Here is a 19,134-nt window from a genome sequence, read left to right on the forward strand (position 1 = left end):
TGACAAGTTATTATATTTATATATATATATATATATATATATATATATATGAATTTATAGTGGAAATAGAACAGTAAGTACAGAATGTATAACTTTAAAATGTCTGCACACCCAATTATTTCCCCTCCCCTCTAATCTTGCTTCACCTGAAGACTATACTTGGCCTTGACTCTCCATGTGCAATGACACAGGTGATCAACTAGTGTGTATGTATGTGTGTGTATATGTATGTGAATATAGATATTATATATACTATATAGAAACAATAATGTCTATGGATTAAAATGGTCAAAACATAAAGGTCAGCAGAATTAGCATTCCATTCAAACTTTCCTGCTGTTTCTTGTTGCGGTTGTAAAAGCAGATTCTAGTCTGTTAGAATTTCACAGTGTACATCCATAGTTACTTAGGTGATTCATCTTTCTAAACTGTGATCATTTCTCTTTTTTTGCCCCAATGACACATTTTAATGAAAGATTAATTAACAAATTAAATGAATGAATAATTATCAGAATAACACTGAATTGGAGCTTAGATGAAAGCTGAGCTATAACCATAATCATAATGAGATTTTAACAAGTTCTGCCATATCCATTCAGTTTCTATTGAGATAATTGTAATTTGATAGCAATAATAAATTCTGTATGGTGGCTACTTCAGTCCCCTTATGCCAAAATGATTCCTCTTGGTTCAAGATTGAAGACATTTGTGTGTAATTTTTCTTATCTCTCCTTAGTAATGCATTTTAAATTGTTTATCTGCATAGCCTAAAAAGGGAACTACAGTACTGTCTATTGAAATTGTTTAACTTCCTTCCTTCCATATAGAATCATGTGGTGCAGGGAATATTATGAAGTCTTACAGTGCAGCAGATGCTGCAGTTACCTTATCATCTTTCACTTCACTAAAAGAAAATGAACTGGGCCACAGGGTGCTGTCTTTACCAACTTCAAAAGAGGCCTGCATGTTGGACCCACCCTCTCCTCTGAGACTAGCTGATGTGCCTGAACATACTTCAAATGATTCCTCCACACAAGCCATTTCCCTTACATCTTGTGTTACAAAGGGTGTGAGTTATTTGTCCGTACCAGAGGATTCTGACAAAGCCCCATTCAGGTATATGGAGCCCAAAGGCATTTCATCGCTGTCTGATGATTGTTTGATGCAACAGAGCAGAACCTGTTTGGGCTGCTTCATTGAGTCGAAAGAAAGCATTGATGCAGAGCCTGGAATAAGCATGAAAATAGGTGACATGAACAAGGATTGTGACACCTGTTCGGGCTCCGATATAGGGATTCAGTGCATGAGTACAGGAGAAAGTGCAAGATATGGGGATCAGCTGCTTTCAGACCAGCTGTTAAGCTTTACTGTGCACAAATCTAGGACTACAGACAAAAGAGATGTGGAGAAATCTGACAGTGAGTCAGAAGATATTACTCAAAAACATTACTATGAAGGATTACTGCTGGACAAATGCAATGGAGAGGAAGCTTTACTATCGAATCCTAGCCAGGATTGGGCTTATTTTGAGTCTTTTATTAGCGAAAGCAAAATAGAACTGCTTGACCTGTGCTCAAAAAATGAGCTTTCAGTCAATCTTTTTGCAGAGGAAGAAGTGGACAATTACATGTTTGATGATGAATCGACTCTCAGCAGCGATGTCTGCTCTTTAAAGATTAGGTACGAATCCTTTCAAGACAATGTCAGAGAAAAGACAAATGCACTTCAGGAAGAAGCACAGTTAAGCTTTTTTCCTAATGTAATCTCAAACTGCACAAAAAAGGAAGGCAAAGCCTCTGTGAAAATGAATTTAGATGCCTCACAAATCAAATCTGATGAGATTGACATCTGGGATGACGACGACCAATCGGAAGAGAGGGCGGGAATGCAAAAATATGGTAGCACTGTGGATGTAAAGCTATATGCAACTTCTAAAAGAAATCATTTCTTTGAAACAAATCATTCAGTAGAAGATTCAGGGGAGTACAGCGATGACAGCTATGGAACAGATTCCTCATATGACACTGTTAAAGGCAGCATGGATAGTATTAGGTATCTTTCGAGACAAAATGCAAATTGCTCTGGTCAACTAAATTATGCATTGCGCGCCAAAAGGAAAGTACGGTATAGTGATGACTACTTGTACGATGTTGATTCCATAGAAAGTGAAAAGATTTCAGGAAAGAAGGAATGGCCGACGGACGGTCCTAAGAAGGAAGATGATGATGAATGGTGTCCACGAAAGCGACGAAAATCAGCTCGGAGAGGACCACCAGTTGTTATTAAATATATAATTATTAATAGGTTCAAAGGTCAAAAGGATATGCGAGTGAAAGTAAGTAAAATTGATGCCTCCCAGACAAGTGTTAATTTGACTACTGAAGCACTAGGCAAATATGAAAAACTTGCACCTTTGAAGGAATTTTGGCGCCAAAAACAATCTGAGCGTGCGTTGTCAGTGCCTACTGAAAGAAGGAAGAGGCTGCATTTAAATAGTGCAGTGTCTAATGTGTTTCTTTCTCATCCTGCCAAGAGGAAAAGCAAACAAATTGCAAACAGACACAGGGCACGTAGAGTTCGGCTTGAGCTGGGGCCCAACAAGCAGATTGCGTGCTCTTTTGATCCGGTTGAAACTCAAAGGCTGACCCGTGTTGATAGAGAAGAGATGGCGTTTGTAGACTCCCAGACATTTGCAATAGAAATTCCTAGCTGTGCAAATGGATTGTGTTCCACCAACATTACATCAGGGACTGCTTCAGTGAGAAGCAAATCGCAAGGAAAGTTTGACAACAGAGTAAAGGAGAAAAGCAGACTAAAGAGATTAAAATTAAAGGCAGAAGCCAAACTGAAAAACACCAGTAAAAAGCTCAAGATGGCAGTAAACGATGACATTGAGACAATGACAAATGCAAGTGAGATGGATTCTGTTGTAACGAGGCAGAGTAATACAAGTAGTCTTCTGACTGATGCCATTCATTGTGTCCCAGACAACACCCATTTATCTAAATCGTGCCATGCAAAGGTTGCTGCTAAGAATTCCACTTTTTCACCAGCCACCTGCTCTTCTGACAAGCCTGTGCCATCTGCTAATGCTGCAACTACTGTGCAAGTAATCCCTGGGGGGTATTTGCAGACGCTGCTGGATGCATCCGATTCCATAAGCCACACTGGGCTCTCCTACTTCCCACATCATTCTGTCATTGCTTCCAAGCCACAGAATCATTTCAATCCTTCAAACCTCACACAAAGTTGTGTAATGTCCCCTCTCTCTGAATCTGAACAGCAACAGTCCCCTCTTTACCAGGAGGAAAAACAAAGCTTTGAAAAGTTGTGGCATGCAAAACAGGAGTATTCAGCTATTGGCAGAGCACCTGCCGTTCTGTCGACTAGTCTGGTTGGTGTAGTATCACTACCAGCGGAAGCCAATAGCCTTTCAAGAACCGTTAATGATAGTTATCAACAAATAGAAATACACAGTGATGGACTTGTACTTAGCAAGAATTATTCCCATAACCAGCCACTGCAGTCAAATACCAGCTATCAATCATGCACAATAGAAGACAGTGATGGCAATTTTCAGCTCCATCGAGATTCAGTAGCTCCAGATGACACTAGACTAATCAGTTTTGATTCAGTGGGTTCTTTGTCAGCAAGCTCCAATAATTTTAGCTCTTTAAGTTTGAAGTCATGTGAAAATGATTGTGAGGATGATATGAGTGATGACTTTTTGGCCCATTGCAGCCCCAAGCTAGTAATTCAGCAAAGCATTGATGAGGTTGCACCTCTAAAAGAATCTGCTGACCTTCTTGACATCTCAAACTTTACTCCCGATCGATTCAGGCAGGTGACACTGTCTGAGATATCCCCACCAATTACACCTGATCTTTCACCTGAAATAGTGGGATCAGAGGTCAAAACATCAGGCAAACCCAAAGACTTTCAGGAGCATGCTCAAGCAATGCTTGGAGACCCAACTGAAATGAAATGGAACTGTACAGTACCCCACACACATGATCAATCAACTGAGACATTTATTTTAAACAATCATCAGTTTCAGTTTCATACTTTTAATAATGAAGATACCAATGAGATGACTGAAAAGAACCCATTTGAAAAACAAGCTGGTATGCTGAAATTAAATAACAGTAATAGGGGACAAAAAGGTAAAAAGAAAAGCACCTCCAGTAAGCTTGTGGGCCCAAAGCAAAGCTCAACCCCAAAAGGTGCAAAGAAACCAAGGAAGCCAAAATCTGCTAAAGCTACTGAGAAAACTCAAAATAAAAGTAATTCACGTCAGAATCCTGGCACTTCCAAAAACTCAAAAAAATCAATCAGTGCAGCACACGCTAAAAGGAGTGATCAGGCTCAACTGTCTACAGCTAACAGCACGTCTCTGGATGCCCTTGTTAATAAAAACAGTATATCACCTTGTGTTCAATTGCTTAATGAGACCCTTCCAAATCGCAGTCCTGCTTCTGTGCGGGGTAGAAAACAAAATGGGGGAAACAGTACCTGGCCTTTGAGTAAAAAGACCAGTGCTGGTTGGTCTGGGCACAATGTTACAAACAGTAATAATCTATTAGTTGACGATCAGAGAGAATTTGAAGAACCCAGTAATATACTTTCTAATATTGCCTCTGGAATGGCTGAAGTCCAGCGTTTTATGATGGCTTCTATTGAACCAATCTGGAGCCCTGGGGGACATAACATTGCCTCAGGTACATGCCAGTCACTTGAGGCAAACAGCCTGAAATGGAAAACCTTGAATATTTTGGGTGGTACAACGTCAGAATCCAAAAAGAAATCAAATAGTTCTTTGCCTGCTAAGAACCGGAGAGCAACAGCCAAGGCCTTAAATAACAAAAATCCTGCAAAATCCACAGCTCCTCATATTGCTGCACCAACCGGTCCTAACAATGAATTTAATTTCAGTTCTGGCATACGAGGTGGCATTTTTGACAGAAGCTCTGATACTTCAAGTATTCCTGCCAGTAACGGTCCCATCCACAAAAAAATGTACCGTCACAAAGCAACATTAAAATTGTCAGGGGATGAAAAGAGTAAGGTAAAGAGAGCAGAGCGTGAACAGCAGCACAAGAACCCATCTGTGACAGCCTCTCTTGAAAAACTGAGGTAATACAGCACTACAGTGGCTGTGATGCACCCTTTACTTTCCCAGCACCTACTAAGCCCGGGCACTGTCCCTTATTTCCCCCCTTTTTTTGATGCACGATTTGCATGCCAGAGGCAGTTTTTTCCCCCCTTTTCAAAAGGAATGATTTGCATGAGAACTCCTAGAATGGCAAACTAATTAAGGAATAACCTTTGTTCTGGCTTGGCTGTGGTACAATTAACATGGTTGCCATTAGTACTGCTATTTCACTTCTTCAGTTTTTTCTTAATCCTTGACAACATTTTGGTAGACTCTTTACATTTTCTACAGCTTCTGCAAAAAAAAAATAGAAACCCTTTGAACCATGGAATAAATTATTTGGTTTTCCTGCAGCAAAAATGGCTGCAGTTTGCTCTCAGTAAAAATGGGGCCTTTTGAGTTTTACCTGTATTTGAAGAAGATTAATTTTTTTCTGGCAAAACAATTGCGCTTATGTTTAGTGTTCTTCGGGATAATGTTTCACAAAAGAAGAATTGTTCAGAGGCCTTGTCAGTGATCAAACAAAAATGGAAGTGCTGAAAAAAAAACTCAAGAGATGTAATTGTTGTGTATCTTGCAAAATTAAGTATCTTAGTAAGACTGCAGGTTCTATGCTCTAAAGAGCGATAGAGCTCCTTTTCTTCACCGGTGATGATGTACAATAACACATGCACTACTTGCAAAAATCTGTGCCAAACCATGAACAAGTGTAAAGATAATTTTATGACAATAGGAACATAACAACTTTGATGTTAAATTTTTCTTTATATATGTTTTAAAAAAAAGAGAGGGAAATAAAGACAAATTGAACTTATTATTCCAGTAATATTATGGCAAGTCCCTTGAAGCACCTGCAGCTCATTGTGGATTATGGCACCTCAATCATTACCAAAACACTGACGACTAACAAGTTCAGCAGTGGTTCCAGTTTGCCAAATGTGCTTACCTCATCTGCTTGGCAACACGCAAACTCACTCTGGAGAATCTCGATGGAATTTACTGGTTTGTGTTTGATCTGAGCTTTATCGAAAGTTCGAGCAAGGGATATATTCTGTGTTTGGAACAAGTATGAGAAATGCAGGAAGTGCTGTCCATATACTGAATGGAGACATTCTTACCATTCAAACTATGACGAGGTCACGATGGACAATAGGGGGATGGCTAAGGTAAGTGTATTTTTGATAAAGTTGAGAAATGTTTCTGTTATTAAAAAAAGGTAAAATTGCACTATAATTTTTCCAGTGGTTCCTGTTGATCAATTTTGCATTCAAAACAGGCCTAGCTCTGGAGATAGCATTTTGGAGACCCATTCAGAGATCCTGAGTTAGTGAGTGACCATTGATCATAACCTGAAAGCGTTCAGTCTCTGTGAAGTGGTTATTAATTAGGCAAATCAAGTATTGGAATGCATCTGGAAGATATTGGATTGCAAGTCAGAACAAGTTGTACTGACATTGTATAGCTCAGTGGTGAGGACAATCTTGGAATATGCTGTGCAATTTTGGTCATTGTACCTCAAAGAGCATGTGGCCAAGATGATTTCAGACTTTAGAGGGGTGAAATTATGAAGAGAGGCTCAACCAACTAAACTTATTTTCACTGGAGAAAAGACTGAGGGGAGACATGATGAAAGATATAGGTAAAGTTGAAGTAAGCAGGCTGTTTAAGTTGGACAGTAAGATAGGACTAGAAGGCACAAGTACCAATTTCACAGGCTCAAGGGGCTGAATGGCTTAATCCTATCACATTCCTATATTTAAAAGGGAGTTGGATCGATATTTGAGAAGGAGTATTGAGGAATTTTAAGCCCACTGTGGCCTTGGCCCTCCTTTTTTCTGTATTCTCCCCCTCCTCCCCAGAACACTCTTGGTCATCTATCGAAATATCTTTGCCTTGACATTCATTCTTTTTCCTGTGTGAAGTACCTTGGGACTTTTTGTTCTACTTTAAAGGCGCAATATAAATGCAAGCTGTTGTTGCTGCTCCAGGGGAAGGAAGTTAGGGAACCAACAGGTGATGGTGGTGGTGGGGGAGGAAGAGGAAGCCCATCATAGAATGATCATTTTTGGACTCTGGAGATAACCAACTTGATGGACCAAATGACCTTTTCCAGCTCCAGGCTTTGGGGTAGAAATTCGACCTTGGGCAGTAGTGCAAAAACGGGCGGTATCACATTGGGCGCCCGTTGTATACTTCACCCGATATCTCGTTGAAGTCAATAGAACTGAACATCTTACGGGGCGTATAATGGGCACCCGATGCGTAACCGCCCGTTTTGCCCTCCCCGTCCAAGGTAAATTTCTACCCCTTTGTCTTTAGCCAGTTGATTCTACCTAGTGAGCTCCGTGTTGCACCACTGCACTGTACTGGGATGTACCATCTCAGGAAGAATAGGCTAGTGGGGACCAGTCTTGCCATTTAGAAAAGCACCTACCAGCAAATGATGGAACAGCATTTGATAAAGACTGTCGGGATGGGATAAATTCAGCTGCCCAAAGTACTCCATCCTCAGGCTGAAAGGAAAGTGTGTGAAGGTTGGAGATCTAACAGGAGAAACAATTTGGTAACAAGAATTGAAAAAAATAACCAGCCACTTTTTTAACTTGTACATTGTGTATTTATTACTGGAGTGGGCAAAAAGCGTGTAGGTTCATAATTATACAGATTTTTGAGAGATAAAATCCACATTATTTCAAATAATCAATGCACTTTAACCTTTTTATAAGATGTTGCAGTGGTTTATTGCTTTCATTTCTGATTACCTTTAATCATTTGCACAAAGCATTAAAAAGGCTGTTAGAATGGGTATAATAAGCGGAATGTAGGTTCTTCTTTACAAAATGAACTAACAATAAGAGAAAGAATAGTCCCTTGACTACTCTTACCTGATTCTGGACGGTAAACGTCTGAAGGCTATTCAACCACTGGGAGCATCACTGCTGAGCTTGATCTTGCCCTCACCTGACATCTGCATGCAAGAGGCACAGGATAGTGATCAGAAGCAGGAATCCAGGTTTTTTTATATCCATCCCTTCATAGTGCTGCAGGGTTGAAGACTATTAAAGCACTCCAACTGCAGTTCCAGATGAGATCGGCAGAGTCTGCACAGACTGGAATCTTTTTGGTCTGCATGGCTGTTTCCACCTATAAAAACACAAAGCATGTGGAGGGTAATTTTCATCTTCGCCATGGTAACCTGGCCCATTGTAGAACCTGCCCAATTTTCATCCCACTGATTTCAATAGGATGAAATCTGTAACAGGTGGGTGATTTGTTCCGCCAGATTACTGCCCAGATGGTGAAGGTGAAAACTACCCCTGTGGTCTTGGAAACATGCCTTCGAATATGAGCATCTGAAAACATAAGAAATTCATATGAACAGGTTCCTAAAATGAACAAGTTTGCACCCCAGGAAAGAATTTCAAACAAATATATTAAACATTCATAATGCTAGTATCCCACAGGGTAATTTCCAGGTCTATATTTTCCAAATCATCTTCGGTAAAATTCTGTTGATGGTAAGAAGACTGAAGGTTTTCTGAACAGTTCATTAGATTAATTTGAATGTAGCTGTATTAAAACCTGTTTACACTCTTACTTGATGCAAAATAAGGTGTTTTTTTTTTGGTCAGATAGATTTCAGTGGGATTACTGGGCCTGATGGACTGACTCCCAACATTTTTCTTCTTGCAGCTTCACCCCACCAAAATAAACACCTTAAATGTTACTTGCTCAATTATAGTCTACACGATAGAAATTGAGACTCTCCCTTCCCAAGACGGATCATTGCTGGATGCAACGCAGGGTGCGGAGCCTAACTCTGGCCTGTGCATGCATCAGCCTCACTGACAGAGCCTTGCAACTTTTGCCCCATGTATTTCACTAGTCAATTTCCAAAGTGAAATTGATGAATATGTACACCATGTCAAAAATAAAATGAGGTATAGGCAATAAATTTTAAAGACTGGGATACATATTTAAGTACGAAATGATGCATCACTAGGGAATTTTTGAAAATCAGTGAGATTGAGTCTTGAGCTGCCTAGTGTAAACTCTTCACTGTTATTATCAAGTTTCCTGGGAACAATATTGCTTCCATCTGATATCTGGTACTTTGAATTTTCAAGAAGATATGGTCTACTAGAGTTTAAAATAAAAATTGGACAGTGTTAATTAGCTTTTTGATCTTATCATTAACTGGCTTTTTTGATTGCCAGCAAATTGTTTTACCCAATGTCCACAGTGTGCTATTGTGGATTGATAGCGCCACTAAACACCTCAAGAGGTTCAAGTCAGAGCAGAGAGGTGATGCAGTAACTAATCACTAATCTGATTCATTGCATTTCAACTTTGGAGACCTGTGTTTCAGCTGGTTCCTAGGAGAGAAGGTAAAGATGAGGATCTCTGCTCATAGATCGATTATTGTAGGGAGTTATAAGTTAATTGAACGAAGGAATCTCCACGGACCCAATCCAGGGTTCAAATTTAATAATTTTCAGCAGCAGCAAATATTTCCTAGTGGTTTTACCTGTCACTCGTAAATTTTAATTTCCACTAAGAAAGCATATTTGAATCGAAACAAGAATGACGACTGAATACTGGGAATCTGACATCTTGGTTATATTCTTCGTAAACTGGAACAGCTCTGAAATCAGTTTGAAATTCGATTTCCATACCAACCTTGCTTTCTTTGTAAAACTGGTGCAGAGAAAGCCAGCACATTGATTTCTTTCCAGTTTATCCTGTATCAAATTGCAGTTTACATTCCAACCGGCTTCAATTCAGAGTTGGAAGAATGCAATAATGGTACAGTATTGCATTGTTGAATAATGCATCCTGAGTGATGCATGAATGAGTTGCAATTTTTAAAAAGTTTATCACACAGCCAGCCCAACTGCTCTGAATTGAGCAAATTTGCTTCTGATGCAACAGACTGAAATTTAGTTGAGTTGGATTTTAGCGCCAATTAGTCTCCCAGTGGGTGTGCTGCCAATAGATCGTGTGAATCACACTGACAGCTCGCCCTTGATATTAAAATGGTCCGGGCCTTATGGCAATGCCATCGGGCGGGAATCGCAGACACTCCACCCACCGCCTGCCTGACATACACAGTGAACTAAAGTCAGCCCCTTAGAGTTAAACAAAAATGGAGTCCAGAGAAGGGCAATGAGGCTGTTTACTGAACTTAGCGGGCTAAGTCACGAAGATTGTCTATTCTGGGAATTTACTCTCTGGAGAAGCATTGGATTAGGTGGGTTTGATAGGAGCCTTTAAGATTTTCACAGATATGATGAATTTGTGTGCAGGATAGTTCTTCTGTTGAGCAAAAGATTTGAGAACCAGGGTGCACAGTTTAGAGTTCAGAGAAATGAGAAGTTTAGGCAACTTTTTTTTTAAGCGAAGGATGATAGAATTGTGGAACAACCTGCCAGAGATATGTAGACAGATCTATGAAATGAGTAAAAAATATTGAATAATAATCATAGGCGATTTCAACTACCCCCAAATAAACTGGCAAGTAGAGGTAGAGAAAGGAGAAAAGGGAATGGAGTTGTTACAGTGTGTACATGACACCTTTCTTACCCATTATGTGAGAAGTCCAACAAAACAGGAATCACTGTTGGATCTAGTAATGGGAAATGAACCAGAACAGATAAGAGAAGTAAGCATGGGGAACATCTAGGCAATAGCGATCATAACATAATAAGGTTTAAACCAATGATTCAGAAAGACATAAGTGAGACAGACCAAATGTAATAGATTCAAAAAAAGCTAATTTTGAAGGGATGAGAATGGAACCAGGGCAGGGAAATGTGGAAAAAAATTGACAAAGAAAGAAATAGAACAACAGTGGGTGATATTTAAAACAATGATCAATAGAGTTCAGGAGTAATATGTTCCTCTAAAAAGCAAGAACAAAGTAGCCAATAATGAAACACCATGGATGAATAAAGAGATAAGAATAAAGTTAAAACTAAAGAAAAAAGCATACCCTAAGTACATAGACAATAAAGGAGAGGATGACAAAAGGGAATACAAAATGGTTAGGAAAGAAGTTTAAAAAAAACAATTAGGAAGGCAAAGAGGAACTACGAGATTAAATTACCAAAGGAATATATAAAAAAATTGTATTCTACAGACACCCAAATAACAAAAGAAAAATCAGAATAGTGATAGGACCACGAAGGGGTGCACATGATAAACTCACAGATAACAACAGCAAAATGGCAGAACTATTGAATAGTTACTTTGTCTCTGTATTTACCAGGGAGACTAACAAGATGGGCACGACATGACAAGAAGAGATCGAAAAAGATATTAAAACATTTAAGATAGAAAGGAGGGAGATAATTGACAAACTAATCAAACTTAGGGAGGATAAGACCTCTGGTCCGGATGATTTGCATCTGTGAATATTAGAAGTTGTTAGGGAGAAGATAGCAGAAACACTATTACACATATATATAAAAATCCACTAGAAAAGGGAATAGTGCCAGAGGACTGGCAGACAGCTAATGTTATTCTATCTCCCTTTTTAAATATAGGAATAAGTCCAGGGAACTATAGACCAGTTAGCTTAACATTGGTGGTAGGAAAGATAAGATAGGAAAGAATCTTTACTCAAAGATGCAATAGAAAGACATCTAGAGAACAAAAACATAATAAAAAAATAGTCAGCACGGATTTCAAAAGGGACAGAAATGCTTGACCAACCTATTGAATTCTTTGAAGAAGTAACAAAGAGTAGACAAGGGTAATGTAGTAGATGTAATATATTTGGTTTTTCAAAAGGCCTTCGATAAGGTACCGCATTGTAGACTCATGGCTAAGGTCAGACCATGTGGAGTCAGGGGACAGGTAGAAGAATGGATAACAAGTTGCTACAAAGCAGAAAACAGAGATTGGGGTTAAGGGACCTACTCAGACAGGCAAAGATCGGAAAGTGGTGTTCCACAGGGATTGGTGCTGGGACCACTGTTGTTCACAATTTACAGTAATGATTTAGATTCGGGAATCGGAAGTAAAATTTCAAAATTTGCAGATGACTTCAAATTGGGGGGTGTAGTTAATACAAAGGAAGAATGCAAGAGGGCATTAACAAACTTGCAGAATGGGTGGGTAATTAGCAAATGAATTTCAATATAGATAAGTGTGAGGTGGTGCATTTTGGTAGGAAGAATAAAGAGGCCACATACTGTTTGGATAATAAGAGTTTAAATGGGAGTAGAGGAACAAAGGGATCTGGGGGAACAGATACATAAATCACTAAAAGTAGCGAGGCAGGTTAATAAAGCCACAAAAAAAGGCAAATCAAGCACTAGGTTTCATTTCTAGAGGGATAGAATTGAAAAGCAAAGAACTTATGTTAAACTTGTACAGAACCTTGGTTTGACCACACTAGGAATACTGTGCACAATTCTGGTCTGTATATTATAGAAGGATATGGAAGCACCGGAGAAGGTGCAAAAACGATTGACAAGGATGATACCAGAACTGAAAGGCTGAACAGGCTGGTGCTGTTTTCTCTAGAAAGAGAAGGCTGAGGGGTGACCTGATAGTGGTTTTTAAGATAATGATAGGGTAGGCGTGGAGTAAATGTTTCCAATTGTGAGGGAGTCCAAAACTAGAGGTCATAAATATAAAATAGTCGCTAATAAATCCAATAGGGAATTCAGAGAAACTTCTTTACCCAAAGAGTGGTTAGAATGTGGAACGTGCTACTACAAGGAGTAGTTGAGGTGAATAGCATTGATACATTTAAGGGGAAGCTAGATAAGCACATGAGGGAGAAAGGAATAGGAGGGTATTCTGATAGGGTTAGATGAAGTCGGGAGGGAGGAGGCGCGTGTGGAGGATAAACACCGGGACAGACCAGTTGGGCCAAATGGCTTGTTTCTGTGCTGTAGTTTTGATGTATCTCGATGTAATAATGATGATTATGGCTACTGATAGCACAGCTGTCTCCATCTTTACAGCTGGTATCTGTATCCATTCCTACCCACACCAAAATGTTACGCATTACCTCTTACAGCTTAAAATAGAAGTAAAAATTTCAGATTCTTACCCAGTTTGTAGTGTATCAGAGAATTCAACCACTGGTAGATTTCCAATTCTGAAACTAAGAGCCTTGTCATACTCACGTGTCTGATAAATAAAGACTTGCATTTATATAGCGCCTTTCACTTGCATTTATATTTAGCCTCAGGACGTCCCAAAGCGCTTTATAGTCAATTAAGTACTTTTGAAGTGTAGTCACTGTTGTAATGTAGGAAACACAGCACCAATTTGTGCACAGCAAGCTTCCACAAACAGCAATGAAACCAGATCATTTGTTTAGGTGTTGGTTAAGGAATAAATATTGGCCAGGACACAGGGAGAAATCCCCTACTCTTTGAATAGTGCCGTGGAATCTTTCACGTCCACCTGAAAAGACAGACGGGGCCTCGGTTTATCGTCTCATCCGATAGACAGTACCTCACTATTCCCTCAGTAACTGGACTGAATTGTCAGCCTAGATTATATGCACAAATCCCTGGAGTGGAGCTTGAACCCCACAACCTTCTGACTCAGAGGCAAAACTGCTGCCACTCAGCCAAGGCTGACATATACAGGAGTCTATCCTTACGTTCAGAGAGGAATAGTGAAGAAAAAGTGGTTCAGTAATAACATTCTGCCTTGAGTGCCTTTAGAGTGCTTTGTCGATTTGATGTATTTACGTAATGACAGAACATTAGTACCGTAATAACAGTAGAGATAAAAGGAAATTGTTGAAAATCTAAAATAAAAACAAAAAAAATAGGTGAACATCTGAAAAAGAAGACAGCGTAACATTTTGTTTGGAGGCCATTTGTCAGAACAGGGCCCAAGTTCTCAAGAAGGATCTCCACCCAAAACACCAACTTCTCTTTTTTTCAGGTACTGATGGATGTGCTGTGTATTTATAGTATTTTCTGTTTCTAGTACTGTATTAACATTTTTTTTCCATTAAACTGATGATGTAGTATCCAATTCACACACACCTGGTCCTTAATCATCATGAACCAGTTGTAATCTCAACCATCCATTGAGCACACGGCTGGATCAAACACTAATCCTGTCCCAAAGTTGCCAATTTCATTTTGAAAAATTTCCAGAATATCTTACGGTTGAAATTTTTGTGATTATTTTTGAGGGACAGCCATGTTGCCAGTCAGGCTATTTATTTAGTATTGTTAAATGTCAAATAATTCACTGCCTAGTCAGCTAAAATGGCAGCAATTTGGGATAGATTGTCAGAGATAGACGACTTGCATACTCCATGAATGGTATTGAAGTAGCTATTGATAAAGCTGAAAGAGACCTTGGAGTCTTAGTAGAGTCAACGCTAAACATGTCCAACCAATGCAGAGCAGCAATCAGCAAAGCTAATAGATGTAATATTGAACTATATACCAAAACAGTAGAATATAAATCAAAGAAGGTAATGATCAAACTATATCATGCTCTGGTGAGACAGCACCTCGAATACTGTGTCCAGTTCTGGTCTTCAGAACACAAGAGACACATTTAAACGCTGAAGGCAGTGCAGAGAAGATCCATGAGGCTGATCCCCAATGTCAGGAGTCTTAGTTATGAGGAAAGACTGGGCAGACTTAGGTTTTCCAGCCTGGAAAGGAGGCATTGTTAAGAGTATAGAAAAACTTAACCTGGAATATTAAATTAAACTGTGGGACTAGCACAAGGTTCAAACTACTAAAAGGTAATTTTAGGATATCAAATTACAGGAATTTTTTCTTCACAGAATGATCAATGTGAAGAACAAACTTCCAGATAAAGTAATGGAGACAAAAATTCTGGAACCATTTAAGAAACAATGAGATTCTACAATAGGTTGGGGGTTTTAGGATCTGATTGGATGGACAAATTAAAATGAGTTGAATGGCCTTTGTGAAATTGCAAACACCCTATAAAGCTCTCACAAGGCTGGCACATAATGGGGTAAATTTTAAGCCCCAGGAACGGATGGGTTGGGGGCAGGTGGGAAGGTTTTAAAAAAGAAAAGTAAAACCCGACTCTAACCAGTCTCAAACCTACTCACTTCCGGTTTTAACAGAGATGGGTCGGGGGGTCGGCGACCAGTGCGTTCGAGGGTGGCGGGTCAGTCAATAAAATCTTTTAAGGAGGCTGCGGGCCTCCATTTTAACAGCAATTTTATTTTTAACTCTTGAGGGGTGGGATTCCAGGGCCTTGTGCTTCACGCCACAAGGCGGGAAGGTCTGGATCAACAAGTAAGTGCCTTCATTGCACTGCTTTTGGGCCAGGAGGAGCAAAACTGCTTCCTCCGGTCCCAACAGGCTTACCTGCCGCCATCCCACACACGCGATCAGCCAACCACCTCCCACGATCTCTGACGCCCCCACCTCCCCGCGATCTCCGACGGCCCACCTCCCCACGATCTCCGACGGCCCACCTCCCCGCGATCTCCGACGGCCCTCCTCCCCGTGATCTCCGACGCCCCCCCCCCCCCCCCCCGGCGATCTCCGACGCCCCCCCCCCCCCCCCCCGCGATCTCCGACGCCCCCCCCCCCCCCCGCGATCTCCGACGGCCCCCCCCCCCCCCGCGATCTCCGACGGCCCCCCCCCCCGCGATCTCCGACGGCCCCCCCCCCCGCGATCTCCGACGGCCCCCCCCCCCCAGCGATCTCCGACGGCCCCCCCCCCCGCGATCTCCGACGGCCCCCCCCCCCCGGCGATCTCCGACGGCCCCCCCCACGATCTCCGACGCCCCCCCCCCCAGTACCTCCGACCCACCTCCACGATCTCCGACCCCCCCCACCTCCCCATGATGTCTCCGACCCCCCTGATGACCGACCCCCTTCCCCAAAGTCAGACTTATCTGCTTACATCCGCTCCCAGGCTACTTTCCTGTCCAATAGCCTGTCAATCTGGCTGGCTGTCACGCTGGAAACCTATAGAAAATATTTGAAAGATGTCTTACATCAAAATTGTAAGGACATCCGGGAAACCCATACTTCCAGGTTTCCTCTCCGGAAATCCTCCCCCCCACTCCCTTCACAGCCCCGAGTAAATATTGGGGCCAATGTGTTTGGGTTTATAGGATCATGTTTCAAAGAAGGTGCTGTTTCAAGGTCCATAGTACTGGATACCATCCTGGTTGAAAAGGGGTGAGGTAAATGAGGAACTGATGATTAGGTACAAGAGATGGAGAAATGGTTTTAAAAAAGGTTTTGCTAAAATACTAAACCCTTCTTAATTTAAAAATAGGTTAAAAGAAGATCTGGTAGAGGTATTCAAAATTATTACTTTCCTTCTTTCCTCCCTCTATCCCCGTTTTCATTACTCCTTTCCTGACAAAAAATGACAAACTTTTTTTCTGTCTAAATTCGCCTGCCCACCACAATAATTTCCTGTTTATAAAGGGGAGAATGGTAATAATGCCAGAACTGTGGAGACTCTCAGTAAAAAAAAACATTCACCCATACCAACTGTCGCTCATTCTGAGATACAATCAAAGGGCCCTCTTGCCCCTCAGCCCTACAGTTAACATTAATTAAACCAACATTGAACAATGTCATTCCAGAAACTGGGGCATGATCTGAGTTTCATTTATCATTGTGTGCAGCTACATCTGCTCTATATTTGGCTTATGTAGGACTATCAGGCCACAAATGGTAAATGGTCAGCTACATGATGGCATTTAGAGCACTGAACCACCAACATGAAAATATCCTATGAAAATTTAACATTCCTTCAACACAACTCCCAGAGGCTCGTCTGTCTGAACCTTTCCTTTTAAAATAAATTTTGTGAAGGACATTAAGAACATCAGACATTGATGGAGATTTGGTGCCATCATCTGAATTGCACCTACTGACCAAAAAGGATATACTGCATTGTCGAGTGATTAGTTGACTGTTTGAGTCATGTGTCTAGTGTTCAATGTCTTTTTAACTTTTGTTTTAACATTTTTTTTGTTTTGTTTTTCTGGCTTCTTCAGTCACACGAGGAACTAGGGTGAAACTGAATGGGTTGCTACACTGATCTCAGCTGCCTGCAGTTCTGGCTATTATTTTGCTTATTGCCTTTCAAACTTCTACCTACTGAGATTTGAATGTACATACAGAGCTTAACAAGAAGCAGAGGTACCACTGAGCTGCTAGTGTTTCATGGTGCTAAAGAGATGCATTTCCTAAAAGGAGAGAGGAAAAAAAACTCACAGGAATGTAAAAAAAATGTTTTGAGATGTATCACAATACAATACTAAAACATTTTAGTATTGTTTGCCTTTCTTTAGAATGAGCTTTATAAATATTGATCTGTAGAGTTAAAAACAAATATTCTAAATGAACTTTGACGTCTATAAATTCTTGTATATTTTTCAGTGTGCCAATTTGTAATATATTTTGTAAGTGTATATTTTTCTTAGAAGTGATGTGATGTGTTTGGATGTGCGCGTAACCCTTTTATTCCTCAGGGTGTTAATAAAAGGAGGTAGAGTTACATTAACTGCTCTGGAAAACCAAAATACCGAAGAGAGAGAGAGAAAAAAAGGCAAGCATTTTGTTGGAAGTTTTGTAATAAGCTGAATTATGTTGTGAAAGAGTGTAGTGAAACAGTGAAAAAAGAAAAAAAACACAAAAAAAGTTTGCAAAAAAAATTTGTGGGCTCTTTGCTGTTTTATAGACCCTTTCTTTCTCTTGTAAATTATTATGACATTCCGTTTTTGTTGTAATTGTTGCAAAGGTTTTAAATATTTGTGCTTTCAAATGCTGTACGGTACATGTAAATGTCATTCTTGTTAACTTGATGAGTTTTTGTAATACTGTCATTTATCGAATAAATGTAAAACACAAGAATTAACATTTTGAAAGAATGACTACGAAGACTGCTTAAGCTACTGTTCAGAAACAGACCTGCATCAAAAAATTTAGCTAATTGACTTTTTTTTTGGTGTAAATTACTTTTTTAAATAAAAGTTGTTCAAAGTCAACAATATTACATTTTTGCAGTACTTGGAAAATATGTTTTGTTGTTTTTATAGTGTTGATGCTGATAGAATTCTAATTTTTAAACTCCTGTTTTTGCTACTGAATACCATTCCCTAAAAGACAGCTTTAATCTTATTATTTAAAGCTGCAGTATGTTATATAATATACAAAATACACATATGTAAAATATATTTAAAATGGCAAGTGTTGTAAATTTGTTACACAACCAGTGCAAATTGTTTTGCTCATATAATATTTAGTGACGGTAATTTTGCGGTAGTAAAAATGTTCCTAATTCATTGGCCCTTTCTCTTACATAAGATACAATACCTGAGGACTTTCATCACAACTGTTGTTTTGTGTCCCATTGCATGACAAAATGACTCCTATTGTTTTCAAAATACTGTTGTGGTGGATAGTTGCAAGTTCCACAGATTTGAGTGGTGTGTTTTACAGCGTGCTAACCATCCTTAGCTTTTTAAAAAAAATACTATATATTATATAAACTAACAATTGTGTTGGGGTGAATTACAGATTGTAACACAGTCAGAAGATTCACACAGCACTCACAAGCTACTTGAGACTTGATTTTGTGGGACTTATTCCAAACTCAATAATATGTGGTACATCCTTTGTAAAATGTTCCAACTCGGTATATTTAACCATATTTTACAATATGTGTATTGTAAAACTGAATGATAAGTTTGATGTTTGTTTCTTTTCTGCTGTCTTTCTTTTTTAAACATTACATTCATATCAAGTAAATTAATTCTGAATTATATAATATGTTGCAGCTTTAAATCTACTTTGAAGGGAAATTCAGAATAATACAGGAAATAATCTAAGTAGCACCGTCTCTGTAAGCTTATTAATGAACCCATTGGGTTTAATTTTCAGTAGTTGTTTCTGAGTGTGTGTTTGAAGGAACAGTTTTCTGCAAGTATTGTTAAATATTTATTTTGTATAAAGTTTGTGAAATGGTTGCACTCATTA

At 39.7% G+C, this 19,134-nt stretch overlaps 1 protein-coding gene across 1 annotated transcript; it reads left to right on the forward strand.

Moving 5' to 3' along the window:
• The first annotated feature begins 841 nt into the window (after positions 1-841).
• On the forward strand, positions 842-18,073 carry nexmifb (neurite extension and migration factor b). Its single transcript, XM_067996690.1, has 3 exons — positions 842-5,133; positions 5,976-6,318; positions 17,151-18,073. Exons 1-2 carry the CDS (start codon positions 851-853, stop codon positions 6,169-6,171), a joined length of 4,479 nt encoding a protein of 1,492 aa, XP_067852791.1. The 5' UTR covers positions 842-850; the 3' UTR covers positions 6,172-6,318; positions 17,151-18,073.
• Positions 18,074-19,134: the final 1,061 nt, after the last annotated feature.

This window comes from Heptranchias perlo, chromosome 15, assembly GCF_035084215.1.
Source record: "Heptranchias perlo isolate sHepPer1 chromosome 15, sHepPer1.hap1, whole genome shotgun sequence".
NCBI classification, from domain to species: Eukaryota; Metazoa; Chordata; class Chondrichthyes; order Hexanchiformes; family Hexanchidae; genus Heptranchias; species Heptranchias perlo.

What these genes read in the sequence shown, in the direction of transcription:
- nexmifb (XM_067996690.1), top strand. Translation starts at nt 851, where the DNA reads ATGAAGTCTTACAGTGCAGCAGATGCTGCAGTTACCTTATCATCTTTC. An exon ending in GCCTCTCTTGAAAAACTGAG is followed by an intron (nt 5,134 to 5,975) that starts GTAATACAGCAC and finishes TTATTATTCCAG; the next exon opens with TAATATTATGGCAAGTCCCT.